The 25,213-nt window shown below is 37.3% G+C and overlaps 1 protein-coding gene across 3 annotated transcripts in view; it reads left to right on the forward strand.

The window, feature by feature from the left end:
* EPS8 (epidermal growth factor receptor pathway substrate 8) overlaps positions 1–24,152 on the forward strand; it is a 177,220-nt gene extending 153,068 nt beyond the window's left edge. The window contains exons 17-21 of one of the 3 annotated variants that reach the window (XM_030804826.1): positions 763–906; positions 9,871–10,093; positions 19,907–20,087; positions 21,028–21,157; positions 22,881–24,152. In XM_030804826.1, the coding sequence (XP_030660686.1) occupies positions 763–906; positions 9,871–10,093; positions 19,907–20,087; positions 21,028–21,157; positions 22,881–22,994 (792 nt within the window). In that variant the 3' untranslated portion in view covers positions 22,995–24,152. The remainder of the gene's footprint in view (positions 1–762; positions 907–9,870; positions 10,094–19,906; positions 20,088–21,027; positions 21,158–22,880) is intronic. The other 2 variants (XM_003265550.4, XM_030804827.1) reach the window with 2 other exon arrangements.
* Positions 24,153–25,213: the final 1,061 nt, after the last annotated feature.

Below are 25,213 nucleotides of genomic sequence, written 5' to 3' on the forward strand. Positions count from 1 at the left end.
AGAAATATCTACATCTGTTTAGTAGGGGTATATAGATACTTCTTCTAAGGGGATAGCTTTAGAATACTCCTTTATTTGTTTTTTTGTGGGAAGTGGCGGGGTGGGTTTTTTTAACTTCGTTTGCTCTCTTCCTTGCCCTCTTTCTTCTTCTGATAGTTATTCATTTTGGAGTCAAGGCTAGTTACCAATTCAGATGTGGATGCACATAATAGTTCAATAAGAGACAACATTTTCTTTTTCTATCCTATATCCTTGCATAGATATACTCAGCAGTCATTGAGCTAATAATGTTAGGGATAGTCCACCAAAACACCAACTTCTCTTTGTTAGGTTCTAATTGAGAGTTCATCATCTTCTTGAATATAAAAGGTGAATTATCACAATAAATTTTATAAGGAAAAAAAGTAATTTTTATATACTTTTTCTTTCTATCACTAAAATGGAGACAATGGGGCTTTCCAAAAGAGTCATTTTAGTCCTTATGTCCTTTAAGTACTTTAGTCCTTAAGTACTTCAAATAATGCAGACTGTTCTTTGGAGATAAAATGGACCTTGGGTAGATTCCCCATAATGATACCTTACCTACTGTGTACTCATAAATGTCTTCTTAGTGTAATTCCTGAGAAACATTCAATCAACACTACGTTGATGCTGAGTTAATTAAAAGAAGTAGAAAAATTTTCTTTGTTGAAGTCTAGGGAACTTCCTTCATAGAATGGCTTTTATATGGAAATTATACCTTTATTTTCTTGTACGTGACAGATACTTGATGACCGGAAGCAATGGTGGAAAGTTCGAAATGCAAGTGGAGACTCTGGATTTGTGCCAAATAACATTTTGGATATTGTGAGACCTCCAGAATCTGGATTGGGGCGTGCTGATCCACCTTATACTCATACTATACAGGTGAGCATGATTTCTTAGTAAAATGTAGTATGTACACATTTACGAAGTTATCACTCTTAAGTAGGATTTAAACACCTTTGTGTATTGATCATTTTGAGATGTAGTTGGTTATATATTTTTTCTAGAGTAATTGGTGGGGGAGTGGCAATGGTGAGAGACACAGAGAAGAATTACACATATGTTTTCTGATTTACTTCTAGAAATTGGTCAAGATGTTTAGCAGTAGGTGCCTGATTCTCTGAATGCTTTTTTTCCCCAATCTGTAGTATTTCTGACATTTGAAGAAATGGTATTTCTGTCTTTTTACCCACAGCTCTGCTATCCACCAGGGGCTTCCTCTTGATAGAGGATGGCACTGATATCATGGCATGGTGTCCAGCAGTTCATCTTCACCAGCCCTTGCTTTCAGTGTTTTAAATGTTCTGCCACTGACCAGCCTTGAACTTGCACTCATCTTGCCTTACACTAATACATGAGTACCTGTTCAACTGGATTACAATATTTTTCCTCTCTTGATTTTAAGATTAAAAGGTTCTTATGATATAGATTAGATAGGTCAGGCTCTCTCTTCTTGATCATTGAAGGCCCGTGAAGGTCCATTTTTATGGCCCATGCCACATTTTCAGGATTTCAGTGACCCTGGTCATCTCATTCACCCTAACATCTGAATTAACTTGCTCTTAAACTTGGGAATTTTAGACCTGTGACAGGCTCTCTAGAGTCAGGTCTGTAAATAAAGACAGAATGGATGGACTCTCTCAGGTACAGCCTGTGACCTGGGGTGGCTTCTCATTCCCCCAGAAAGAATTCTTTTAATTTTCAAAGTCTTGAGAAAAAGATCACATCTGACTTCATAATAATGTCATGAATTTGAGTAGCAGCTGCATAGAATATACAGTGAAATAGTTAATTTTTATGCCAGATCTAGGCTTAAAAAATTCAGATTGTCCAAAGCTGGAATTGTCGTCATATTTCTGCTGCTGTGACAATTTATTTCAGTACTTATGGCTCCTCATGACATTCATGCCTGGTATCGGTCCTGTGCTTATCCAGAGGGACTTGGCCTTACTAGAATCCATGAACCAAGCAAACATTCAAAATAAAGAATTTGTATATAGTTTCTCTATCTCGGTAACTTAAAGTGATGGCAATGGAAATTATTTGCTGTGTTATGTTTTGGCTGGCCTGATGTACATATATATATTATGTACTTATTTTATGTTCATCATTTGTCATTAGCTGTTGATGCCAAAGAAGGAATTTGAGTTATTCAAGGTATGGTCTCCTCCATTTCCCATGGGTTTTTGAAGTGAATTTTCTTAGTTTTTATACCTTTTTCTTTTCTTAGTTCCTACTTTTCTGAGTTTAATATCTGTTTACCTAATATAATATAGGCTTCTGTCTGGTTCATGAATACCAGTTCTTCATTTTCTTTCCTATAGAGGTAGTATATGCTTGAAACCTATACTTAAAATAATGGTAGAGTACATACCTTTGGGCTGTATCAACTAATTTTAATATGCAGTTCATGGTAAGCTATGAGAAGCACTATTCATAAAGAATATCCCTGATCCCCATATGTGAGCAGAAGGCAAGAGTTTATATTTTAAGTTTTGAAAACAATTATCCAAATTTGTTTTATTTGTGTGTGTGGTTGCTAGGAATAAGCAAACTGCAATAAAATAAAAAACATGCAAATAGTATGAATTCTATAATAGGAATTTTCTCTTACCTGATATTCCTAAAGAGTTTAATATCTCTTACCTTTTGCTGTTTACTTTACTGTTCAGTCTTGTCTTTTTCTTTAATTCTGATTCTTGGCTTGAGCCGTAAGTTGACTTTTCTGTTTAAAAGTTTGCTTCTGTCTAAAACTGAACCAAAACTATTAATATACATCATAGGCAGGGAAAGTGTTTTCAGAGAATGTCAAACCTATTCCTCCTTTCTTAAAGAGAACCTCATCTTTTATTTTTGTCAACTTTGGAACAACCCAAGAAATTTTTTTGAGTTCACAAGTTTCAGGAGTTTTGCTACTTTATGTAAATAGAAACTTGTGGTTCTTATAGGGATTGCCTATTTGGCTATTTCGTTTTAAACTTTTCAACACTATCCTACTCTCTTCTTAAAAATTTGGGTTGCAACTACAAATGTAGTGGTGTGTGTAGAAATGTGTACAGAAGCTTTCTGTGTGTATGCAGAAGCGTATCTGTTCAGGTTGAGGGCCCTACTTTGAAAATGTATTAAAACAAATCTGCTTTTTAACACCTCCTGAAAATTTTGGGCTGAGCTCAACAAAACCACTAAGACCTTGTAAAATTTTAATAAGCAAGCTTCACAGTCTGCTTTGCTGTCTGCTATCTGGCATAAATCCTACTCTAAAAGGATTCCTATTCTCAAAACATTTATAATATATTCTTTAAAAAAAAAAAGGATAGAGTAAAATGGAAAAGAAAACATCCTTGGAAATATGTGCCAGTCATTTTTATATCTCTACAACAGTGTCACCAGATACCCATATCTAAAATATCTAAGGAAAAATCCTGCAACTTATTTCAGAATGATAATTAAGTTGCCACCATATTTATGTAGATTCCACTGATCCTAATACCCTAACCTTATAAAAGTCAACTGGATTATAATTTTATGTCTTACTCATCTTTTTATTCACTCATTCCACAAATACATATTGAGTACCAGCATCTCACATACTTGGTAAAAAGAACAACAGAAAGCCTAGTGCCGATCAGATCCTTCCCGAAAGCCTGCATGAGTCCACAGGTCATCTGCCATGGCTTTGCTCCTTCCTGCATGCTTGCTGTATCAAGAGCAGTGTGACCCTCTCTCTCCTCCTCAGATATGGCCCACACATTTGTTTTCCCTTCCATCTGTCTCTTTCATCCAGTGATATCAAAACTTTGAAGAAATATAAAGAAACTTTAACAAAAATATTTTAGATTTCTGCACCATGCTGCCAAAAGGCAAGCAATGATTCATTACTTAAATTTGCTTCACATTCACAGAGAACAGCATTCATAGATATTCCTCGCTAGAGAAGATTTGCCAGCGGCCAGTGCTCATGCTGTGCCAGGCATGGTTTAAGCACTTCCCAAATCCAAATTCATTTAATTCCCACAACAACCTTTTGAAGGAGGCACATTTTTTCGTAGGAAACTAAGGTGTAGGAGAAATAATTTGCCCAGATTTATACAGCTGTGCGAAGCCAGGATTGGGCCCCAGCACTCTGGATCCAGAGCCTGTGCTGTGTTGCATTCTGCTGTTCTAGAGAATAGTGATTATAAAAGGTTGTCATTTCGGGTGGGCACAATGGCTCATGCCTGTAATCCCAGAACTTTGGAAGGTCGAGGCAGGCAGATCGCTTGAGGTCAGGAGATTGAGACCAGCCTGGCCAGCATGGCAAAACCCTGTCTCTACTAAAAGTACAAAAATTACCCAGGCATGGTGGCACACACCTGTAATCCTAGCTACTCAGGAGACTGAGGCAGGAGAATCGCTTGAACCCAGGAGGCAGAGGATGCAGTGAGCCGAGATTGTGCCACTGCACTCCAGCCTGGCGACAGAGCGAGACTCCATCTCAAAACAAGAAGAAAAAGAAAAAAAAAAAAAGGTTGTCATCTCTTTTTGTATAAACCCATAGTTTTTCTCTGTATTAATGTTTAAAGTGATATTTTCTCAGAACAGCTTTACTTTGCATTATACTGTGATAAAAGTTGATCTGATCAGTCACAATCCTTGGAATTTGATTTTTACCTTATGTATCCATTCCCTGGATTTCATGGTATCGTTCATTATTTTATAATTTAGGAAAATAACCCAAATTATATGATTTACTTAGAATAGGACATTTTGTAAGTGGTGGAAATAAGGGAATTAGACGTAAACTATTTCCATGCAACATCTGTGAGTCACCAAATACTTAAAAAAAGGGACACAGTCGTGACTCTTATTTTTATACCCTTACATTTCCTATAAAGAAATATATATAAATAATGGCAGTTTCTGGGTGAAGGGCACAAGTGCTGCTCTTGCCTATTGTTCACACACTTTTTATCAGAGATTCTGTTCGGATGACAGGGATGCTCATACCAGGCACCACCAGTGAATAGGTGTTGAATTGCCACCTGGTGTCCTTGAGAGTCCAGGCTATTTAATATCCTCACATTTGAAGTGATTTTTAACAGCTCTGTAAAGACAACCATTCCTACCTAGTGTATTTCCCCCATGGCTTCAGCAAAGTTTTAAACATAAAAGAGAAAGTAATAAAAATTTACAAAAGATATTGACACAAAAGATTGAATAAACCACAGAGAAAAGGAAGTAAATGCTGAGGAGAGATTATGGAGAGATAACATGTCTTTTGATAAAAATGTTGTAGAGCATTCCAAGGCTTTGTAGTATTTTAGCTGGGCAACAGATGGACATCCTTTCTCCCCACCTGGAAGCTACTTGCCACATAAAGTTTCCTAATCTTTATTTTGAATTGATTCTCAGACCTCTAGCCCTGTGACTGCTCGTCTGCTAGAATTACCCTTTTGCACATTTAAATTTGCAAGCTATATGCCAAGAGCAGAAACCACCTCCTCCTGTGATGTTATTTATTATATATCCAATGGACTAACTAAAGAAGTCTTTCATGTATTCTTAATTATTATCTATGCATTTATTATTGTTATAGGTATTCTTACTCTACCAAGATGCAAGTAATTACGAATGTCCAGTCTCTCTGGTCATGTGAATTCAACAAAACGTTTCCCATATTCTTTATTGTCTAGCAAGAGGTACTGTAATATGATACCATGAGAAAAGCCCCAATCTAGGTATTGGTAGGTGAGGGTTCTAGTCCTTAAAGAGAGCATTTTATTTTCCTGTGTTCCAATTTGCTTGGTCATGAAATAGAAGGAGTCAGTTATGTGATCTCTACAATCCAGTCTAGGTAGAAAATCTTCTCATTCATTACATACATGTTTAAATAGCCCTAAATTAAAAATGGAAATGTTTTCTACAGGTGACACTAAACCGCTGACACTACTAATTTCAGTCTATGTTATCAGTGCTCTGTTTTTTAAGCCCAGTCCAGACATTTAGATACTGCTGGACAGAGTGACCATTTTACCAAAGAGGGTTTCTATTCTTCCAGCCAGGCCAACCTCCTGATAATATTCAGTTCTTCAAGTGTTTTTTAAAAATTAATATTGGAAGACTCTACTCATTAATTATAGGCATGGTTTTTAGCCAAAGATGTTTACTTTTTATTCTGCCACATGTATTGACATTTTCCCAGAGACTTCTTAATGATAATTTGCTTAATACCCACTCTAAATATATGTATGTATTTTTATACATATATAAAGTATTGATAATTACTGTCCGACATGCACATGTACATAATTTTATTAAATGTTCTATGTTTGTTCAGGCTGCTTACAAAGTTTGAAACTAAAGCTCATTACAATCACACGATAATGCATGCAGTATTACCTTTTGTAAAATCAGCTAATTAAGAATAACTCTTACATTTAATGCACTCTAATTGTATTCTTTATGAGCAATAGGAATAAAATAAACCTATATTTTACTTGAATATACAATAGTTACTATTGAAGTACTTTACACCGTTTCTACTGTAGTAGAATCTATATGATTAGTTTTCTATGGCTAGATAATGATGAGAATTAATTATAGATTTACAGGCTCCTTCACTGGTTGATTGTGGGCATGTAATTTTACTGTCAGACTAATTTACTCTTTCTGATATTTGATGTGAATTATAATTGATATTATTTTAATTCCATTTCCTGTATTAATTTTCTCATTTGATGTGATTTGCTCCATTTTCCTAATAGCAATTACTTGGTGAGCTGTCAGAGGTAACCCACATTCGTTCCCTCATGGCACTTCTTTTTAATATAATTTTTTGGATTCAGTCTCTGGACTTAACACCCTCCAAATGTTCCAGCTGTGCTTAGTTTTCACTGCAGAGTTCCAAAAAACCAAATTTAGAGGAAAAGTGTGTAATTTAGAGTAGGTTAAATATTTAAGAACAGTTCAATTTTAATGGCTTTGTTGAGCTTACTTGCATAATTTCCCCTCTGAAGCAGCATGTTGTATGAATCAGGATCTTATCTCTCAATAGCATTCTTTAATTCTTTAGAATTTCTACTAAGCTTAAGTTGCTAAAGAAAAGTGACTCATTCCAACTTAATTATCAGTAGGAAAGTAAATTTCCTATGAGGGCTAGTAATTTTGCCGTCTTTCAGAGAAAGAGACAAAAAGATAGATTTTGCTTTTAACAGAACTTTATGTTTGTGGGATATCATAGGCAAGAGTAAGGAAGTGACAGTTGGGTGCAAAAGTAAGTCCACACCAGGCTGACCAACCCTCCCAGTTCCCAGTTGGGGAGTCTGAGGTGTTTGTGAAGATGTGGAACTTTCAGTGCTAATTACTGGGAAAGTCTCAGGCAAACCAAGAACAGTTGGTCAGAATTTCTTTTTTGGATTTGGAGCTTTGGTACCTTGGTTCAGGAGAAAAAAGTTCAGAGTGCACTTCTGTTCTCCAAGACATTGCGTAAACTGAGATACATCGGAATCATTAACTCTGTAGCTTCAACAAAAAATAGCCAGGAGACAGACATAAGGAAAAGAAGAGCAGTAGTTGGGTGGTAGGTAAAGAGGAGTAGAGAAGCTAGGGAGGGAAGCAGAAAAGTGACGTTAGGAGTCAGTGCTGATTCTTCTTCTTCCACATGAAGAATTTCAAACCAGTTTCCATGGAAGAGCTGTCTAGGTTGCCATTCAGAACCAGTTGTCATGATTCAAGGAAGGTACTTCGCCCCTTTTAATGTCAGAGGTTGGAAACATGGGGCAGGAGGAGAGGACTAAGGAAAGAGGAAAATATGCAAGTAAATATAATTTATGGCATACATTTTAATATGGGTTTTCTTTAATCAAATATGTATTTTAAACCTATTATTTTGTTAGGTCATACTGATAAAGTTGCATTATGTAACAATGGCATGAATGAAATAAGGCACAGAACATTTGGTGAGTTTGTTTTCAGGCTTGATTGTGACAGTAACACAGTTTATTCACTTTCTCACAATAGTATTTGATGAATAGCAAAAGCAAAAATTATGAATCATATGGAAAGCAGGGCTCATGGCATTTTTGTTTGTTTAGGCTTCAAAAACAGTAATTGAAACTATGATGCTTTTGAAACACTAATGTGAGAATTCATTAGCCCTTCATGAAATTACGTGCAGAGGACATTCTTGTCAAGGGAACATTGCGTATACATTAATCAGATGACTTTGGTGTGTGCTAAATATTACATTCTGGTGATGTTTGCTGTATTTTGACTGCTTTAAGTATTTTATTGGCCCAAATATAGGAAGATTGTCCTTTGTGGGGAATAATAATAACAATTCATTCTTTCATTCTAATACAGTATTGAATACATTAGAAATATTTCTAAGCCTTGAATGCTAAGGGGATTAGCAACTCAGTTTCTGTCCCATCTAACTCCCTTCTTTTACTCTGAGAATCTTTACTCCCTCCTTCCCTCCCGTCCTGCTTCTCTCCTCCTTGCCCTCCTTCTTCCCTCAGCATCTACCAGCATTATAAACACTCCTTTCAGATATACTTCCATCCTTTCATAATACACTTCCCACTTCCTCGACCCCATCCCACTGGTCTGTGAGTAGTAGCTTTGAAAGAGCGAGCTGAAAAGAATGAGGGCTCCTTCCCACACCGGTTTCCACAGGTGTTAGTCATTTGCCGTGAAGGTGACTGATGAAGGTTGCTGTGTTGTTTTTGAGTAATAGTTTAATTAAAAAGTGATGTGTCTGTGTGTGGTGTGTATTTTTGTTTTTCATCTCTGTGGAAATTGGGAGGACTCTCTTAAAATCAATATTACCTGATATTTGGGCCATTTTAGAATTTAAAAGTAAATACTGTTCTAATCAAAGGACCAGATTACCAAAAGGTCTTTTTGCATGTAATATGCTAATCCCAAATTAGAATAATTAAAATTGTGCCAGTACAGTATCTAAACTTTGCCTTAATTACAAATAATTGCCCTGTATCTTTGATTCTAAAAAGAAAATGTGCCTTTTGAGAATTTGGAGCCTCTCACAATGCATTATCTATTAAAATTATTTTATTTAGATTTAAAGTGTTAACTATTATATGTGTTTTAAATAAGGAATATGCACAAATGCTGTTTTATAAGTATGCCTAACAATCATGATTTTAAAATTATTAAAAAGCATTTTGTCACACCTACCTTTTTTAATACAAATGGCCACAGGTCCCTTTCTAGTATTCGTTTGTGAGTTGCAATCATAAACATTTAAAGACCATACCATTACCCTGACAACCATCCACCCCGTGACATTTCCATTTTAACAAGAGAAATTTCTAATTTTAATAAATTAGCATTAAGATGATGGCAGAAAAAGTTATGTCTTGAACGAAATAATACCAATACTTTAAAACTATTTATTGGAAACAAAATTAAAAATCTTTGAATATAGTGTACATTTAAAATGAGTAAGTGATGCTTTATGCTGTTGACATTTAGACTTCCAGTGCAATTGGAAATTATTATTAGCATAAATTAAAAAATAATTATAAATCTTTCTACCTCCCCTGGTCTTGTGTGATTCCAAGCCCAAATTCCATGTTCTTGACATTTATTACTATAATACTACTATTTGCTATTGACGTAGCCTTGTGACTGCTTAACTTACGTTTTGACTTTGAACAAATTATGTCGAATGTTTAAAATATGATTTTCAATGGTCATTATACCATATAGGATTACAGATAAATGTGTAATGGGTTTGCAAGTAAGTTTAAAAATAGCCAACAATGTCCTATCAAAGTATGATTTGTTTTCCTAGCCTAAGTTAATATTTGTTAAATTTTAAGTTAATTATTTGTCTTTTTATAGAAACAAAGGATGGAGTATGGCCCAAGACCAGCTGATACTCCCCCTGCTCCATCACCTCCTCCAACACCAGCTCCTGTTCCTGTCCCCCTTCCCCCTTCCACTCCAGCACCTGTTCCTGTGTCAAAGGTCCCAGCAAATATAACACGTCAAAACAGCAGCTCCAGTGACAGTGGTGGCAGTATCGTGCGAGACAGCCAGAGATACAAACAACTTCCGGTGGACCGTAAGTTTCCCAGGGAGGCAAAAAATGTCTTCCGCAAATTAAAAGCACTACTAAGTAAAATATTGTTTACTGTTGATTCTACTTGGATTAAGGTCCTTTATACTTGCATGGTACTTAGTAGATTGCAAAGATTTTCACCTGGTTTCTCATCAGCTACGTAGTTCTGAGAAACAGGAAGTATTCTCTCCACTCTCTAATGCATGCCTTTCTACTCCTTTTCCAATCTGTTATGATAGTTGAATGCAGACTCTGGAGCCAGACATCCTGGAATTTGTATACTGAAAAAACACTTGCCAGCTTGCTGACCTTCGGTGATTTAATTATCCTCTCAGCACTTCAATATCTGAAAAGTGGAGAAAAATAATAGTATCTGCTTCATAGGATAAGTGTGAGGATTTAATGAGATAATGCATAGAAAGCATCTACTTCAGTGCTTCTCAGCCAGGAGCAATTTTGTCTTCTCCATCCTTCTGAGGACATTTGATATTGCCTGAAGACATTTTTGGTTGTCAAAACTGGGGGGATGCTACTGATGTCTAATGGGTAGAGACCAGGGATGCTTAGCAACAATTACAATGCACAGGACAGCCCCCAGCAACAGAGTTATCTGGCCGAAAATGTCAATGGTGCTGAGGTTGAAAACCCCTGACTAATTTTGACCACTGTATGACACATAATATGCAGTCACTAACTACATGCTGCTGTCGTCATCATCATCATCATCATAACCTTCCTACTTCTCTTCCTCTTATTTGCTATTTACAGTAGCTGCACAATCACACTATGTTAATATAATCACCTGCCAATAGTAGTCTTGGATTTACCCTCCAAATTCAAATTTCATGTGACTTATGCTTCAGTGCCATATTTTCATAACTTGAAATTTGATGTTTCGTATAAATGGTTTCTATGAAAACTATATTTAAATAAGCTAAAAGGCACTATGACCAACTTTGGATTATCCTTATTTGTATTATTGGTGAATAGCAGTGTAGATATTTTGAAAACTGAAGGTAATTTTAAGATAAATTTTGTTTAACCTTGTAGTATATGGCATGTCAATTTGATCTCCAAATTTGGTGTTTTAAACGTGTCATAAAGTTACTTTGCTTTACCTACACTTGATATGTAAAAACTCTTGGAAAACCAGAGCTATGAAGGTATTTCATATTTCCTCAATATGAGAAAAGTATATGAAGTCTGTGTGTGTGTGTGTGTGTGTGTGTGTGTGTGTGTGTGTGTGAGAGAGAGAGAGAGAGAGAGAGAGAGATGGGTATCTATCTTTCCCTCAATGTGGGCCTCTCTTAGGCTTCTGCCTTCGTTTTCCACATAAACATAGTTCTACTGTAGTTCATTCTATTTCCATTTCTTTCAATACTGTTTATATTGTTGGGAAAAGAATGATTCCCGAATTAGTCATCATATTAAAACTCATCTCTGACATCCAGATACCAGTATGGAACTATTAACTTTATAGCTGAGATTGGATGCTTTCTATTTTTTTTTTATTATTATACTTTAGGTTTTAGGGTACATGTGCACAATGTGCAGGTTTGTTACATATGTATCCATGTGCCATGTTGATTTCCTGAACCCATTAACTCGTCATTTAGCATTAGGTATATCTCCTAATGCTGTCCCTCTCCCCTCCCCCCAACCCACAACAGTCCCCGGAGTGTGATGTTCCCCTTCCTGTGTCCATGAGTTCTCATTGTTCAATTCCCACCTATGACTGAGAACATGCGGTGTTTGGTGTTTTGTCCTTGTGACAGTTTACTGAGAATGATGTTTTCCAGTTTCATCCATGTCCCTACAAAGGACATGAACTCATCATTTTTTATGGCTGCATAGTATTCCATGGTGTATATGTGCCACATTTTCTTAATCCAGTCTATCGTTGTTGGACATTTGGGTTGGTTCCAAGTCTTTGCTATTGTGAATAGTGTACAATAAACATACGTGTGCATGTGTCTTTATAGCAGCATGACTTATAGTCCTTTGGGTATATACCCAGTAATGGGATGGCTGGGTCAAATGGTATTTCTAGTTCTAGATCCCTGAGGAATCGCCACACTGACTTCCACAATGGTTGAACTAGTTTACAGTCCCACCAACAGTGTAAAAGTGTTCCTGTTTCTCCACATCCTCTCCAGCACCTGTTGTTTCCTGACTTTTTAATGATGGCCATTCTAACTGGTGTGAGATGGTATCTCACTGTGGTTTTGATTTGCATTTCTCTGATGGCCAGTGATGATGAGCATTTCTTCATGTGTTTTTTGGCTGCATAAATGTCTTCTTTTGAGAAGTGTCTGTTCATGTCCTTTGCCCACTTTTTGATGGGGTTGTTTGTTTTTTTCTTGTAAATTAGTTTGAGTTCATTGTAGATTCTGGATATTAGCCCTTTGTCAGATGAGTAGGTTGCAAAAATTTTCTCCCATTCTGTAGGTTGCCTGTTCACTCTGATGGTAGTTTCTTTTGCTGTGCAGAAGCTCTTTAGTTTAATGAGATCCCATTTGTCAATTTTGGCTTTTGTTGCCATTGCTTTTGGTGTTTTAGACGTGAAGTCCTTGCCCACGCCTATGTCCTGAATGGTATTGCCTAGGTTTTCTTGTAGGATTTTAATGGTTTTAGGTCTAACATTTAAGTCTTTAATCCATCTTGAATTAATTTTTGTATAAGGTGTAAGGAAGGGATCCAGTTTCAGCTTTCTACATATGGCTAGCCAGTTTTCCCAGCACCATTTATTAAATAGGGAATCCTTTCCCCATTTCTTGTTTTTGTCAGGTTTGTCAAAGATCAGATAGTTGTAGATATGCGGCATCATTTCTGAGGGCTCTGTTCTGTTCCATTGATCTATGTCTCTGTTGTGGTACCAGTACCATGCTGTTTTGGTTACTGCAGCCTTGTATAGTTTGAAGTCAGGTAGCGTGATGCCTCCAGCTTTGTTCTTTTGGCTTAGGATTGACTTGGTGATGCGGGCTCTTTTTTGGTTCCATATGAACTTTAAAGTAGTTTTTTCCAATTCTGTGAAGAAAGTCATTGGTAGCTTGATGGGGATGGCATTGAATCTATAAATTACCTTGGGCAGTATGGCCATTTTCACGATATTGATTCTTCCAACCCATGAGCATGGAATGTTCTTCCATTTGTTTGTATCCTCTTTTATTTCATTGAGCAGTGGTTTGTAGTTCTCCTTGAAGAGGTCCTTCACATCCCTTGTAAGTTGGATTCATCAGAGAATACTACAAACACCTCTATGCAAATAAACTAGAAAATCTAGAAGAAATGGATAAATTCCTCGACAAATACACCCTCCCAAGACTAAACCAGGAAGAAGTTGAATCTCTGAATAGACCAATAACAGGTTCTGAAATTGTGGCAATAATCAATAGCTTACCAACCAAAAAAAGTCCAGGACCTGATGGATTCACAGCCGAATTCTACCAGAGGTACAAGGAGGAACTGGTACCATTCCTTCTGAAACTATTCCAATCGATAGAAAAAGAGGGAATCCTCTCTAACACATTTTATGAAGCCTGCATCGTCCTGATACCAAAGCCTGGCAGAGACATAACCAAAAAAGAGAATTTCAGACCAATATCCTTGATAAACATTGATGCAAAAATCCTCAATAAAATACTGGCAAACCGAATCCAGCAGCACATCAAAAAGCTTATCCACCATAATCAAGTGGGCTTCATCCCTGGGATGCAAGGCTGGTTCAACATACGCAAATCAATAAATGTAATCCAGCATATAAACAGAACCAAAGACAAAAACCACATGATTATCTCAATAGATGCAGAAAAGGCCTTTGACAAAATTCAACAACCCTTCATGCTAAAAACTCTCAATAAATTCAGTATTGATGGGACGTATCTCAAAATAATAAGAGCTATCTATGACAAACCCACAGCCAATATCATACTGAATGGGCAAAAACTGGAAGCATTGCCTCTGAAAACTGGCACAAGACAGGGATGCCCTCTCTCACCGCCCCTATTCAACATAGTGCTGGAAGTTCTGGCCAGAGCAATCAGGCAGGAGAAGGAAATAAAGGGTATTCAATTAGGAAAAGAGGAAGTCAAATTGTCCCTGTTTGCAGATGACATGATTGTATATCTAGAAACCCCATTGTCTCAGCCCAAAATCTCCTTAAGCTGATTAGGAACTTCAGCAAAGTCTCAGGATACAAAATCAATGTACAAAAATCACAAGCATTCTTGTACACCAATCACAGACAAACAGAGAGCCAAATCATGAGTGAACTCCCATTCACAATTGCTTCAAAGAGGATGCTTTCTATTTATATTCAAAACTAAATGACTGAATCTTTCACTCCCATTTTCATCCTACTGTTTTCCCACCTCAGTAAGTTATTGCCACATCTCTTCAGTTGTGGACATTCTTGATAAATTAAAAAATAAAAAGACACTAAAACTATTACTATTTAACAATTCTAAAAATTCTGGTTAAATGCAAGAAGCATAAGCCTACTTTTACTCATTAATTTTTCTCCCACGGTATGTCCAATTTAAATGACTGTCATATCTATCTTGCCAGAAAACTAAAGGAAAAATGAAGTTTTGGAAGTGATTAGCTCTTTCTGTACAGCAAAAACAACTGTCTGTGTGAGTGTGTAGAACCATAATAGAATATACTACTAAGTTTTTAAAATTATGTGGAGTTTTTAAAAAGAGCTTTCTTTTTCAAATACATTAAAGACATAGTTTTAAGATGAGAAATTTCTATAAATATTTTTATTGAGTTCCCTAAGGAGAAAACTTCCTCTTAGAAATGACTGTTCTCTTCTTTATTCTTCCCACAAGTTTATAGCATTTCCCTCCGTAGAGACGTCAGCACAGTCATCTTTGACACGGTGGGACTCTTTATCCAGGCCTAGCTAGGATCAGAGTTCATCGGCCTCCAGTCCCCATTTGGAGCAGTGTGTGGGTTAGGACAGTCTGTTCTTTGTTCACTCTGAGAAACCAAGAATAACCTAGTGGGAAAGAGGCATAGTTTGCATACTTTTAAAGATAGAGAACTCTCCTGATAATTGTGACTCATCATTTTGAAGTCTGTTTTTCATAAGTAAAAGGGTGGCATTGGTGTATAAAATATAAACATCTCTCCCAAAATTAGCACACATACTTGTTTCCTTAGAATAATAAAAATCTTACAATATATTTGCAACTTATGTGATTTCTTTTTAAAAATATCTCAAGAATACAGTTTGGCATTAAATAAATGTATTTCTTTTTATAAAACAAATATTTCTTGATAACTTTATTGCAGAACAGTTTTTCTCTGAATGAATGTTGGGGCTTAATGTTCTTTTAGAACCAGACAGTAGCACATATTTCAGTGTGTGTTTATTGATAGCCAAATTTCTCTCAAAATATGCCTACTCATCTACCCACATTCTCTGCTTACTGCCTAAACTTCTGGTAAAAAATAAAATGAAAGGAACTAGGAAGTAAATACTCATAGAAATCTGTCAAGTAGCAGCTATGAACAGGGGAAAAAAGCCAACATGCCTGTTTTTACAACGTAGCAAGTGGCAAGAGTGAAGCCCTTTTGTGGAAGTCTGTGTGTTGCCTGTTCAAAATAGCTGCAAAGCCTTGTGTCATAGAAGCTGTTCAGACTGTTTTATCGCAGGATCCCAAAAGGTTCTCCTTTTATCGCTTTTAAGATGCAAACACTTTAGTTGCTTTGTATTTCTCCCATTTCCTTTGAAATGCTAGTCCTTTTATTTGAGTTTAATCTTTTGTAATCAGAGTGTTATTTTAGAAAGGTGTAAAGTTATTCTGGTTCGCTGTTGTGTGTTAGAACATTGGAAATGGAAACCACAAGCCCAGGAATATGTTAGGCGAAGGTTTCTTTCGTCCTTCCTGGAAGAAAACTATGCTGTGGACTGGTGATGATGGATATACTGGCCAAGTCAGCAGATGAGAAACCACATCTTTTAGTGTGGTGGTACATTTTATTTTTTATTCCTTTGAGATGCACTCATATGCTGTTTGACAGTTTGATGTAGTGATTTTTTTAAAAGGTAACTAATGAAATGCATGTAATGTATACTTAAATGTAACAATCAATAGTATTCTCTCTCTCTCACTCTCTCTAGCACCCCCTACTCCTCCCTCCCCTTTTCCCCTTTTTTGACTTCTTCTTCAAAAGATTTCCTAGATACTTGAGGCATTAAAAAAAAAAATTAGGCTGAAATAACACTAACTATTCACACTTTCCCTTATTTCCCGGGGGCACCAAACACTTTCTAAAACCCTTTCCCTAGGGGAAAAAAATCATAGAACACTGGTCACAAAAAGCTCCCTGAGTGACCAGGTTATTGTCACTTGCCAACTTAATTAGATTGTTCTTATTTCTTGAAAGTGAAAACAAACAACATAATGTACCTATGTATATATACACACATATTTTAAAATACACAGACACATGATTCCCCTTCCTGTACTTTTATGCCTTTCCTATTTTTGTCATGACAGTATGTTCATATACACACACATCTTTTCCATTAGCATAAATGGCTAGGAAAAAGGAGTAGCTAGGGAAGTTAATCAAAGGTGATTTTAATGACTTTGGCTATAAAACAGCCCTCTGCTGAAAGTCAGAAGATCCAGTTCTAGCTAAATTATTCTACTAATTGAAATGTGACTTTGACAGATCATTTATCTGTTTTTGGCCTTCATTTTCTTATCTGGTTATTTAAGGGGTTTGTACATGATGATTCTCAAAGTCTCGGTGAAAAAGTCAGCAGAATGCCTCATTCGTTCATTTATTCAACAGGTATTTATTGAATTAAAGCACTGTTCCAGGTATTAGGATATAGATGCAAACAAAAAAGGGAAGCATCCTTTTTCTCCTCAGGCTTATATTTTAATGAAAGGAGGTAGGTTAAAAAGCGATTAAGTTGGCTGGGCGCGGTGGGCTGTAATCCCAGCACTTTGGGAGGCCGAGGTGGGCGGATCACGAGGTCAGGAGATCGAGACCATCCTGGCCAACAGGGTGAAACCCCATCTCTATTAAAAATACAAAAATTAGCTGGGCGTGGGCACGGTAGCACACGCCTGTAGTCCCAGCTACTCGATAGGCTGAGGCAGGAGAATCGCTTGAACCCGAGAGGCGGAGGTTGCAGTGAGCCAAGATTGTGCCACTGCACTGCAGCATGGCAACAGAGTGAGACTGTATCTCAAAAAAAAAAAAAGATGATAGACTATCTATCAAGAAGGTGGTAAGTGGTTTGGAGACTAATAAAACTATGTGGATAGAGAGTGCTTTTGGGGAGGGATTGCAGTTTTAAATACATCAGGGGAAATAGAAAGGTGGGGAGGAGTAAGCCATGTGGACATGCGGGGGAAAGCATTCCAGGCAGAGGAGACTGGAGCGGCCTTTAAATTTGAAGAGCACCAAGGGAGCCATTGGGAGCAAGAGTGAAGGGCTCCAGAAGAGTTGCGGAGTGGCTTTAGAGAGGTGGAGGTCTTGTAGGGCCTTTTACTGGAAGTAATTAGGATCACTTGGGAATGTTTTGAGCAGAGGAGCTGCAACATCTGACTTACATTTTTTTTTTTTTTTTTTTTTTTGAGATGGAGTCTTGCTCTGTTGCCAGGCTGGAATACAGTGGCGCTATCTTGGCTCACTGCAACCTCCGCCTCCTGGGTTCAAGCGATTCTCCTGCCTCCTGAATAGCTGGGGCCACAGGCACATGCCACCATGCCCAGCTAATTTTTGTATTTTTAGTAGAGACAGGGTTTCACCATGTTGGCCAGGATGGTCTCGATTTCTTGACCTTGTGATCCGCCTGCCACAGCCTCCCAAAGTGCTTGGGTTACAGGCGTGAGTCACCCGGCCTGACTTAATTTTAAAAGAATCACTTAGTTGTTATATTGAGAAGAGAATGAAGAGAAAGGGGCAGGGTGGTAGGGAGTGGAAGCAGAGAGATCTGTTAATAGGCTGGTAACTCAGACCAAGCTGGCAACAGAAAAAATACAGTGAAATCATTGGATTTTGGATACATTATGAGGTCAGACTAACAGGATCTGCTGATGGATTGGATGTAGCACAGGACAGGGAATCAAGTGCAGCTCCGTGGTATTTTGCCAGAACTGGAAAGATAGAATTGTCATTAAGTGAGTTGAGAAGTCTAAAAAGCAAGTCTAAGAGTTTATAAAAGCAAGCTTCAGGAAGAAGATCAGGAATTCAGGTTTGGGCATGCTATATTTGACATGCATTTGAGCTATTTAACAAATACCCAAATGAATATATCAAGTAGACAGCATATATGCGCCTTAGTTCCGAGTAAGAGGCCTGGAAAAATAATTTGGTAACCATCATCTTTTCAATGGCCGTGAAGCTAAGCACAGTGGTCATTGATGGAGGTAGTGCCGGCAGAGATGAGTCTCAGGAGTGTCCCCTAGAGCACCTTAATATTACTTGGTTGGAGAGACGAGAATATTCAGAAGAGGATCCAGAGAAGGGGAGTCCAGAGACATAGGAGGAAAATGAGGAGACTGTGGTATCCTGGAGGCCACAGGAAGAAAATGTTTCAAGGAGGAATCTTCTGCTTCAAATGTGTGCTGTTAGGTTAAATGAGATAGTAGCTGGGAAAGAATTGGCTGGAGTTTAGCAAAGTGTAGTAGAGAGATGGGGGGAAAAGCAAAATTGAATTTCAATGACATTCAGAGAAAATAGGAGAATGGGAATTGGAGTCCACTAGTACAGGCATATTTTCATGGACTTTTGCTGTAAAAGGAGCAGAAAAATGGGCAGTAGCTGGGAAAGGACATAGTAAAAAGGGCTTGTTTAAAGGTAACAGAAATCATAAAATAATAGCATGTTTGCAGGCTGATAAACTGATTCAGTGGAGAAGGAAAATTAATACCAGGATAAATAAGGGAGAAATGACGGAGTATTTGAATAGGCAAAGAACTTGAGGCCTAGTGCATACATGGAGAGTTAGCCTTGGGAGCAGGGAAACAGCTCCTATATAACATAATAGGAAGGCAGGCAGAGCATATGGGGAAAGTGCTGGTAGGAAGAACCACTAGGGGAACTTATGGAGGTTTTCTTCTATTTTATTCATAAATTGGGAAATGAGATCAGCTCAAGGTGAGGATTGGGGAATAGGGTTAGAGGTTTGTAGAGAGAAAGTAGAATATATTCAGTACTTGTCTAAGACAGTGGGCAGTTACATGACCTTAGGCAGGACTTCTTGGCCTTTGAGGCTGGGTTATTCTCTGCTGTAGGAGAGGCTGACATTATAGAATGTTGTGTGCATCCCAGGCTTCTACCCACTGTGTGACAGCAGCAGCCTTTCCCCTTTTTCTCCCTCAATTGTGACAACCAAAAGTGTCTCCAGATATTTCCAAATGTCCTCTGGGACCAAAATTGTCGCCAGTTGAGAGCCACCAGTCTAAGGAAATCTAGTATGATCGTCAGGAAGCATTAACAGCCAAGTTAAGGTTCATAATCATGAATTTAACATGAGATCATTCAGCATTGTTGTGTTATATTCAGCTGTGCAGGTGCAGGCACAGAATACGCAGAAAGTTAGATGTAACCAGGATTGGGGTTTTGCCAAAGGAGTACAATGAAGAGACTAGAGAAGAGCCAGGGAGTTATTTTAATAATTGATCATGGCATTTATACTGGGTGAGGATAAAAGTGAGGAAAGATGGTAGGAACACTAGATTGTAGGTCCTACTGGGGTCAAAGGATTATAGAGATCGGGATTCTAGAGAGGGTGATGTAATATTAGGGATTTTCAAAAAGAACCTACTCCCTGTTGGTGTCTAGGAAGGAAATCTCAGATGGAGGAAGTGCAGGATGAACTCATCCACAGACTGACCATTGGTCGGAGTGCCGCTCAGAAGAAATTCCATGTGCCACGGCAGAACGTGCCAGTTATCAATATCACTTATGACTCCACACCAGAGGATGTGAAGACATGGTTACAGTCAAAGGGATTCAACCCTGTGTGAGTCTCTCTGTGAATACTTTGCAATTCTGTGTGTACAATATGCATTGTTTTCAATTTGCTTACTTAGATGTCACAGATAACTCTTAAAAAACATAAGGGCACAGACTGCATACTTTGTGCCCTACTCAAGAAATCACTATAGCTGTTCACAGCTGAGAAAGAACTAAAATAAGCATAAATAATTATCATTCTGATGCCACCCCATTTTCGAGTTGGTAGTATCTGTTCATTATTCATTCTTTAAGCAAATTATTGGCACCTTTGAGGCCCAGTAGCTTCTTTTCTCCATCAGATTACTCTGATGTAACCTAGGTAGGACCATGGTCTTAGCTGAACTTCCTAGACCACGTAGGACATAGAGCATAAGCTTTCCTCCTGCTGCAGGATATAGTGTCTCTGGCAAATAAAAAATAGTGTTACCTAGCATCAATTATAATCTTAATAGAACTTTTCTTTTAATAAACCTATAGTAAAGGTTCTATTTATCTATCTAAAAGTCTATAAATATTTCATATGTACTTGGCACAAGGAACTATTAGAATAATACATATTCAAGGGACCTTGACATATTATAAACTCACCTACCCAGCATGATTGAAAAATGAGGTACAATGGTTAGTCAATTGCCAGGTTACTAGAAAGTTATCTATTCCTTCTATGAAACACCAAATCCCAATAATTGGTATTAAACAGTGACCCTAAACCCAATTGGCTCCTTTTTGATACTTTGTAATTAATAATCTGTATAGCCTCAGGGTCATCATCATGAAAGAAACTTGTCATTGCCCTAACTATAAAGACTGTAGTATCATTTAATAAGGCTTCCAGGGTATGGAACACTTAGAAAAGAGAAGTTACTAGCAGGAACAGATAATTTTCTCCTTTGTTTGTAGGCAGTATTTTTAATGCTCAGTTTCTTTTTCTTTTCTTTTTTTAGGACTGTCAATAGTCTTGGAGTATTAAATGGTGCACAACTTTTCTCTCTCAATAAGGAGGAATTGAGGACAGTCTGCCCTGAAGGGGCGAGAGTCTATAGCCAAATCACTGTACAAAAAGCTGCATTAGAGGTATGACTTGTCAACCTAAGGTGGTGTTTTTCTGCAAATTGAAAGCTCTGGAAACAACTTTTTATGTCCATATTGGCCAATTTCCCTTTCTTAACAGAGCTGAATTAAATTTAACTCTGCTCTTGTAAATTTGTCACTGAGATCATCAATTACATTTTCCGGAAGGTTAATTTGTTATAAATGCTCATATGACGTGAAGCTTGAGCACATACTTTTGGACACTTAACAAAAAGCATAATGTTCTCATTTTATATGTATTGACTACTTCTATAGGAAATTTAATTTTGACATAACAATGGAAATTAGCTTCTGAGTGAGTAAGAGCCTTAAGAGGCCAGAACGCTTGCCTATTCTTAATATTTTTTTTCTGGAGATTCTAATAGCTTATAGGTTATAAGATTGTAAAACCCTGGCTGTGTGTGTTAGGTCTAGTAATACATCTCAATAATCGGGAAAGATACATTAGGTAGAGATCACTGAAAATAGAGAGCCCTGAAAAGTATTTAGTCACAATGGTCTGTAAGAAAGCAGGAAAGTCCATGTTTTCTAGATTGGTTTATACTTAAGCTTCCAATATCCTATTTTAGACTTAAAATGTGCTATGTGCGGGTAGTAGTTTCCAACTGTTACCTCTCACAGCTCTTAATAGTTTCATGAAAATTATACTTGGACTCAAGTGGAAAGAATGTAGGCTTTGGCATGAAATTGATCCATAATCATCTCTAGCAGGTATATTCTATAAATTCAACAGTTAAGTAATTCAGGGTAAAATCACTTCATGCATATCACCCCATAGCCATTCTGAATCAAGAGAAATCATATTTCCCTTGGAGGTTTTCCCTACATAGAGATCTTGAAGGTTCCATATTAAGGTGTGATTTGATTGCTTTCCATATGTTGAATATTAATGAGGATTATATATTTTTCTCAAGCAGTTTTATTACCACTATATTTAATTTTGTTGAGAGTATATAATTACTTCTTCAAGGTATGTTAGAAAATGCCATATTCCTAAAATTCTGAATTCTTTCCTCCCACACCTGCCTATTATTATTGTCATTTGCTGTCACCACCCACTTCAGGATGGCCTCTTGGTTCTTGTTCTCTTCCTATTCTCTGGATGGGAACTGAGGCAGAGGCTGACTACCTGAGGTTCTTCATGTTCCTCAGCCACCTTCTACCACCTCACCCTTTCCTTGGATCTAGTTAATCTTTTAGATTATTTGCCTGTGTTGCCAGAGACTTCTGTTGATGGGAAAGGAGAAAAGCCAGCATGGTCGGAGGGTCAGAACTATATGGAGGGGAAACTGGGTGAATTCTGAGCCCACTCTGGCCTAAGGTAAAATCTTCTAAAGGCAGATCAGTATCTTATTTGACCTCAGAAGAGTCCTTTGATAATTTACCATGTTATTATGCTTATTGTACACATATCCTCTTTCTCTCAGCAAACCTAGAGTATTACACATACATGATTGATTTATCTTTATCACGTTCAAATGAAAGGCCTGGCGAGTGAATTGCCTTAACAGACTTTAGAAAATGAAAAATTATTAATGTGATATATTAGTGAAGTGCAGAAGCTTCACTTAAAAAGTGGAGCCGTTAGCTTTCCTAAAGAGATACTAGAAGAAAACCACAGTAGACTTATCCTGAGCCATTTCATGATATGATCTGCAGCCTGCACAAGTCAGTAACCATCTTGTCTGAACTGTTTATCTTTCAGGATAGCAGTGGCAGCTCCGAGTTACAAGAAATTATGAGAAGACGACAGGAAAAAATCAGTGCTGCTGCTAGTGATTCAGGAGTGGAATCTTTTGATGAAGGAAGTAGTCACTAATTTGTTTGTTTGTTTTTAAACTCCATTGTCTTTGGCATTATTCCAACATGCTTTGTTTTAAGAAGCCTTGAAGGGAATGTCAGATTCATTTTTCTTGATGTAATTTATCACCATAAAAAAACCCATGCAAACCTGAGTGAGCACAGGATTTGCTTCTAGGCCCATTATTTTTATTAAAACTGAAAAAATTTAAACTGAATTTTTTGACCTTGGAAAATATTTTTCTTACTTTACCAAGGTGAAGTTTCCTTAATCAGATTAATTATTTTATCCCCATCCCAGGGTATAAACAGGAAGTGTTTTGATAGTGGTGGAGTTATTCACTGCAACAAAGCAACAATGTTGTCCATGATTCAAAATCTAAGCAGATTCGATTTTGCCTGTGAATATGGTGTCTGTCATTCAGGGCGTAGCTCACTGTAGGCTAGCCTCTGCTTAGTTAGGTCTCTTCTCTGACATACTCAATGGAAGAATATTTAGATTTATTTAAAGTTCTTAACGCCAACAGTTTAAAAAAAAAAATAAAACATTTGAATGAACTGTAAAGTACAGCCATGACTTGGACATGCAAATATAAATCTATGGAGCATTCTCAAGACAGTTTGTCATGGCTCTGTTGATTGCAATTCCTTGTATAGCTTGTATTTTGATTCAGTTTATATTCTGCTTATTATGTATACTGTGTTCTTATATATGAGAAAGCACAAATGGGAAAGAGGTCATGTCTGCTCAAAATCTAGCAAAGGAATTAGTCTGCATTGGTGTGCATTACAGTATTTTGCTTAATGAAAGCCTCAGTTCCAAATGTTGATATGAGTAGTTAAAAGGAAGTGGGGCCATTTTATGTGTTTATCTGTGTCAAGTCTTCCTGGTAATAAGAAGCACTTAATTTACACATATTTTAATCCTGTGAAAGATTCCACATAGAGAAAAGAAACATACCTAACCTTCAACAAATGTTATTTTTGGAAACACAATTTTTGTCATTAAATGTTATATTATTTCACATATATAAAACAGATGTTATGTAAGAATGTTGTATATTTTAACATAAATCATTTAGAGAAATTATCTAGATTCATTAATTTTCATAGTGCCTTTTTCACATGAGTCAGCTGGAAAGTCTGCAATAAACAGTATTTGCTGTCTGTTAATAAATGGCTTCTGTCTCATTGGCAAAAAGGATCTGTGCTATATTGGCTGAGGATTCGAGTTGAATGGAATGGGAAAAAGCAGAGATCCAGATATTTTTTTTTTGTCAGTACATTTTTTTTTTTATTATACTTTAGGTTTTAGGGTACATGTGCACAATGTGCAGGTTTGTTACATATGTATCCATGTGCCATGTTGTTTTGCTGCACCCATTAACTCGTCATTTAGCATTAGGTATATCTCCTAATACTGTCCCTCCCCCCTCCCCCCACCCCACAACAGTCCCCAGAGTGTGATGTTCCCCTTCCTGTGTCCATGAGTTCTCATTGTTCAATTCCCACCTATGACTGAGAACATGCAGCGTTTGGTGTTTTGTCCTTGCGATAGTTTACTGAGAATGATGGTTTCCAGTTTCATCCATGTCCCTACAAAGGACATGAACTCATCATTTTTTATGGCTGCATAGTATTCCATGGTGTATATGTGCCACATTTTCTTAATCCAGTCTATCGTTGTTGGACATTTGGGTTGGTTCCAAGTCTTTGCTATTGTGAATAGTGCCGCAATAAACATACGTGTGCATGTGTCTTTACAGCAGCATGATTTATATGGCTGGGTCAAATGGTATTTCTAGCTCTAGATCCCTGAGGAATCGCCACACTGACTTCCACAATGGTTGAACTAATTTACGGTCCCACCAACAGTGTAAAAGTGTTCCTATTTCTCCACATCCTGTCTGGCACCTGTTGTTTCCTGACTTTTTAATGATGACCATTCTAACTGGTGTGAGATGGTATCTCATTGTGGTTTTGATTTGCATTTCTCTGATGGCCAGTGATGATGAGCATTTCTTCATGTGTTTTTTGGCTGCATAAATGTCTTCTTTTGAGAAGTGTCTGTTCATGTCCTTCGCCCACTTTTTGATGGGGTTGTTTGTTTTTTTCTTGTAAATTAGTTTGAGTTCATTGTAGATTCTGGATATTAGCCCTTTGTCAGATGAGTAGGTTGCAAAAATTTTCTCCCATTCTATAGGTTGCCTGTTCACTCTGATGGTAGTTTCTTTTGCT

This window comes from Nomascus leucogenys, chromosome 23 (genome assembly GCF_006542625.1).
Source record: "Nomascus leucogenys isolate Asia chromosome 23, Asia_NLE_v1, whole genome shotgun sequence".
NCBI classification, from domain to species: domain Eukaryota; kingdom Metazoa; phylum Chordata; class Mammalia; order Primates; family Hylobatidae; genus Nomascus; species Nomascus leucogenys.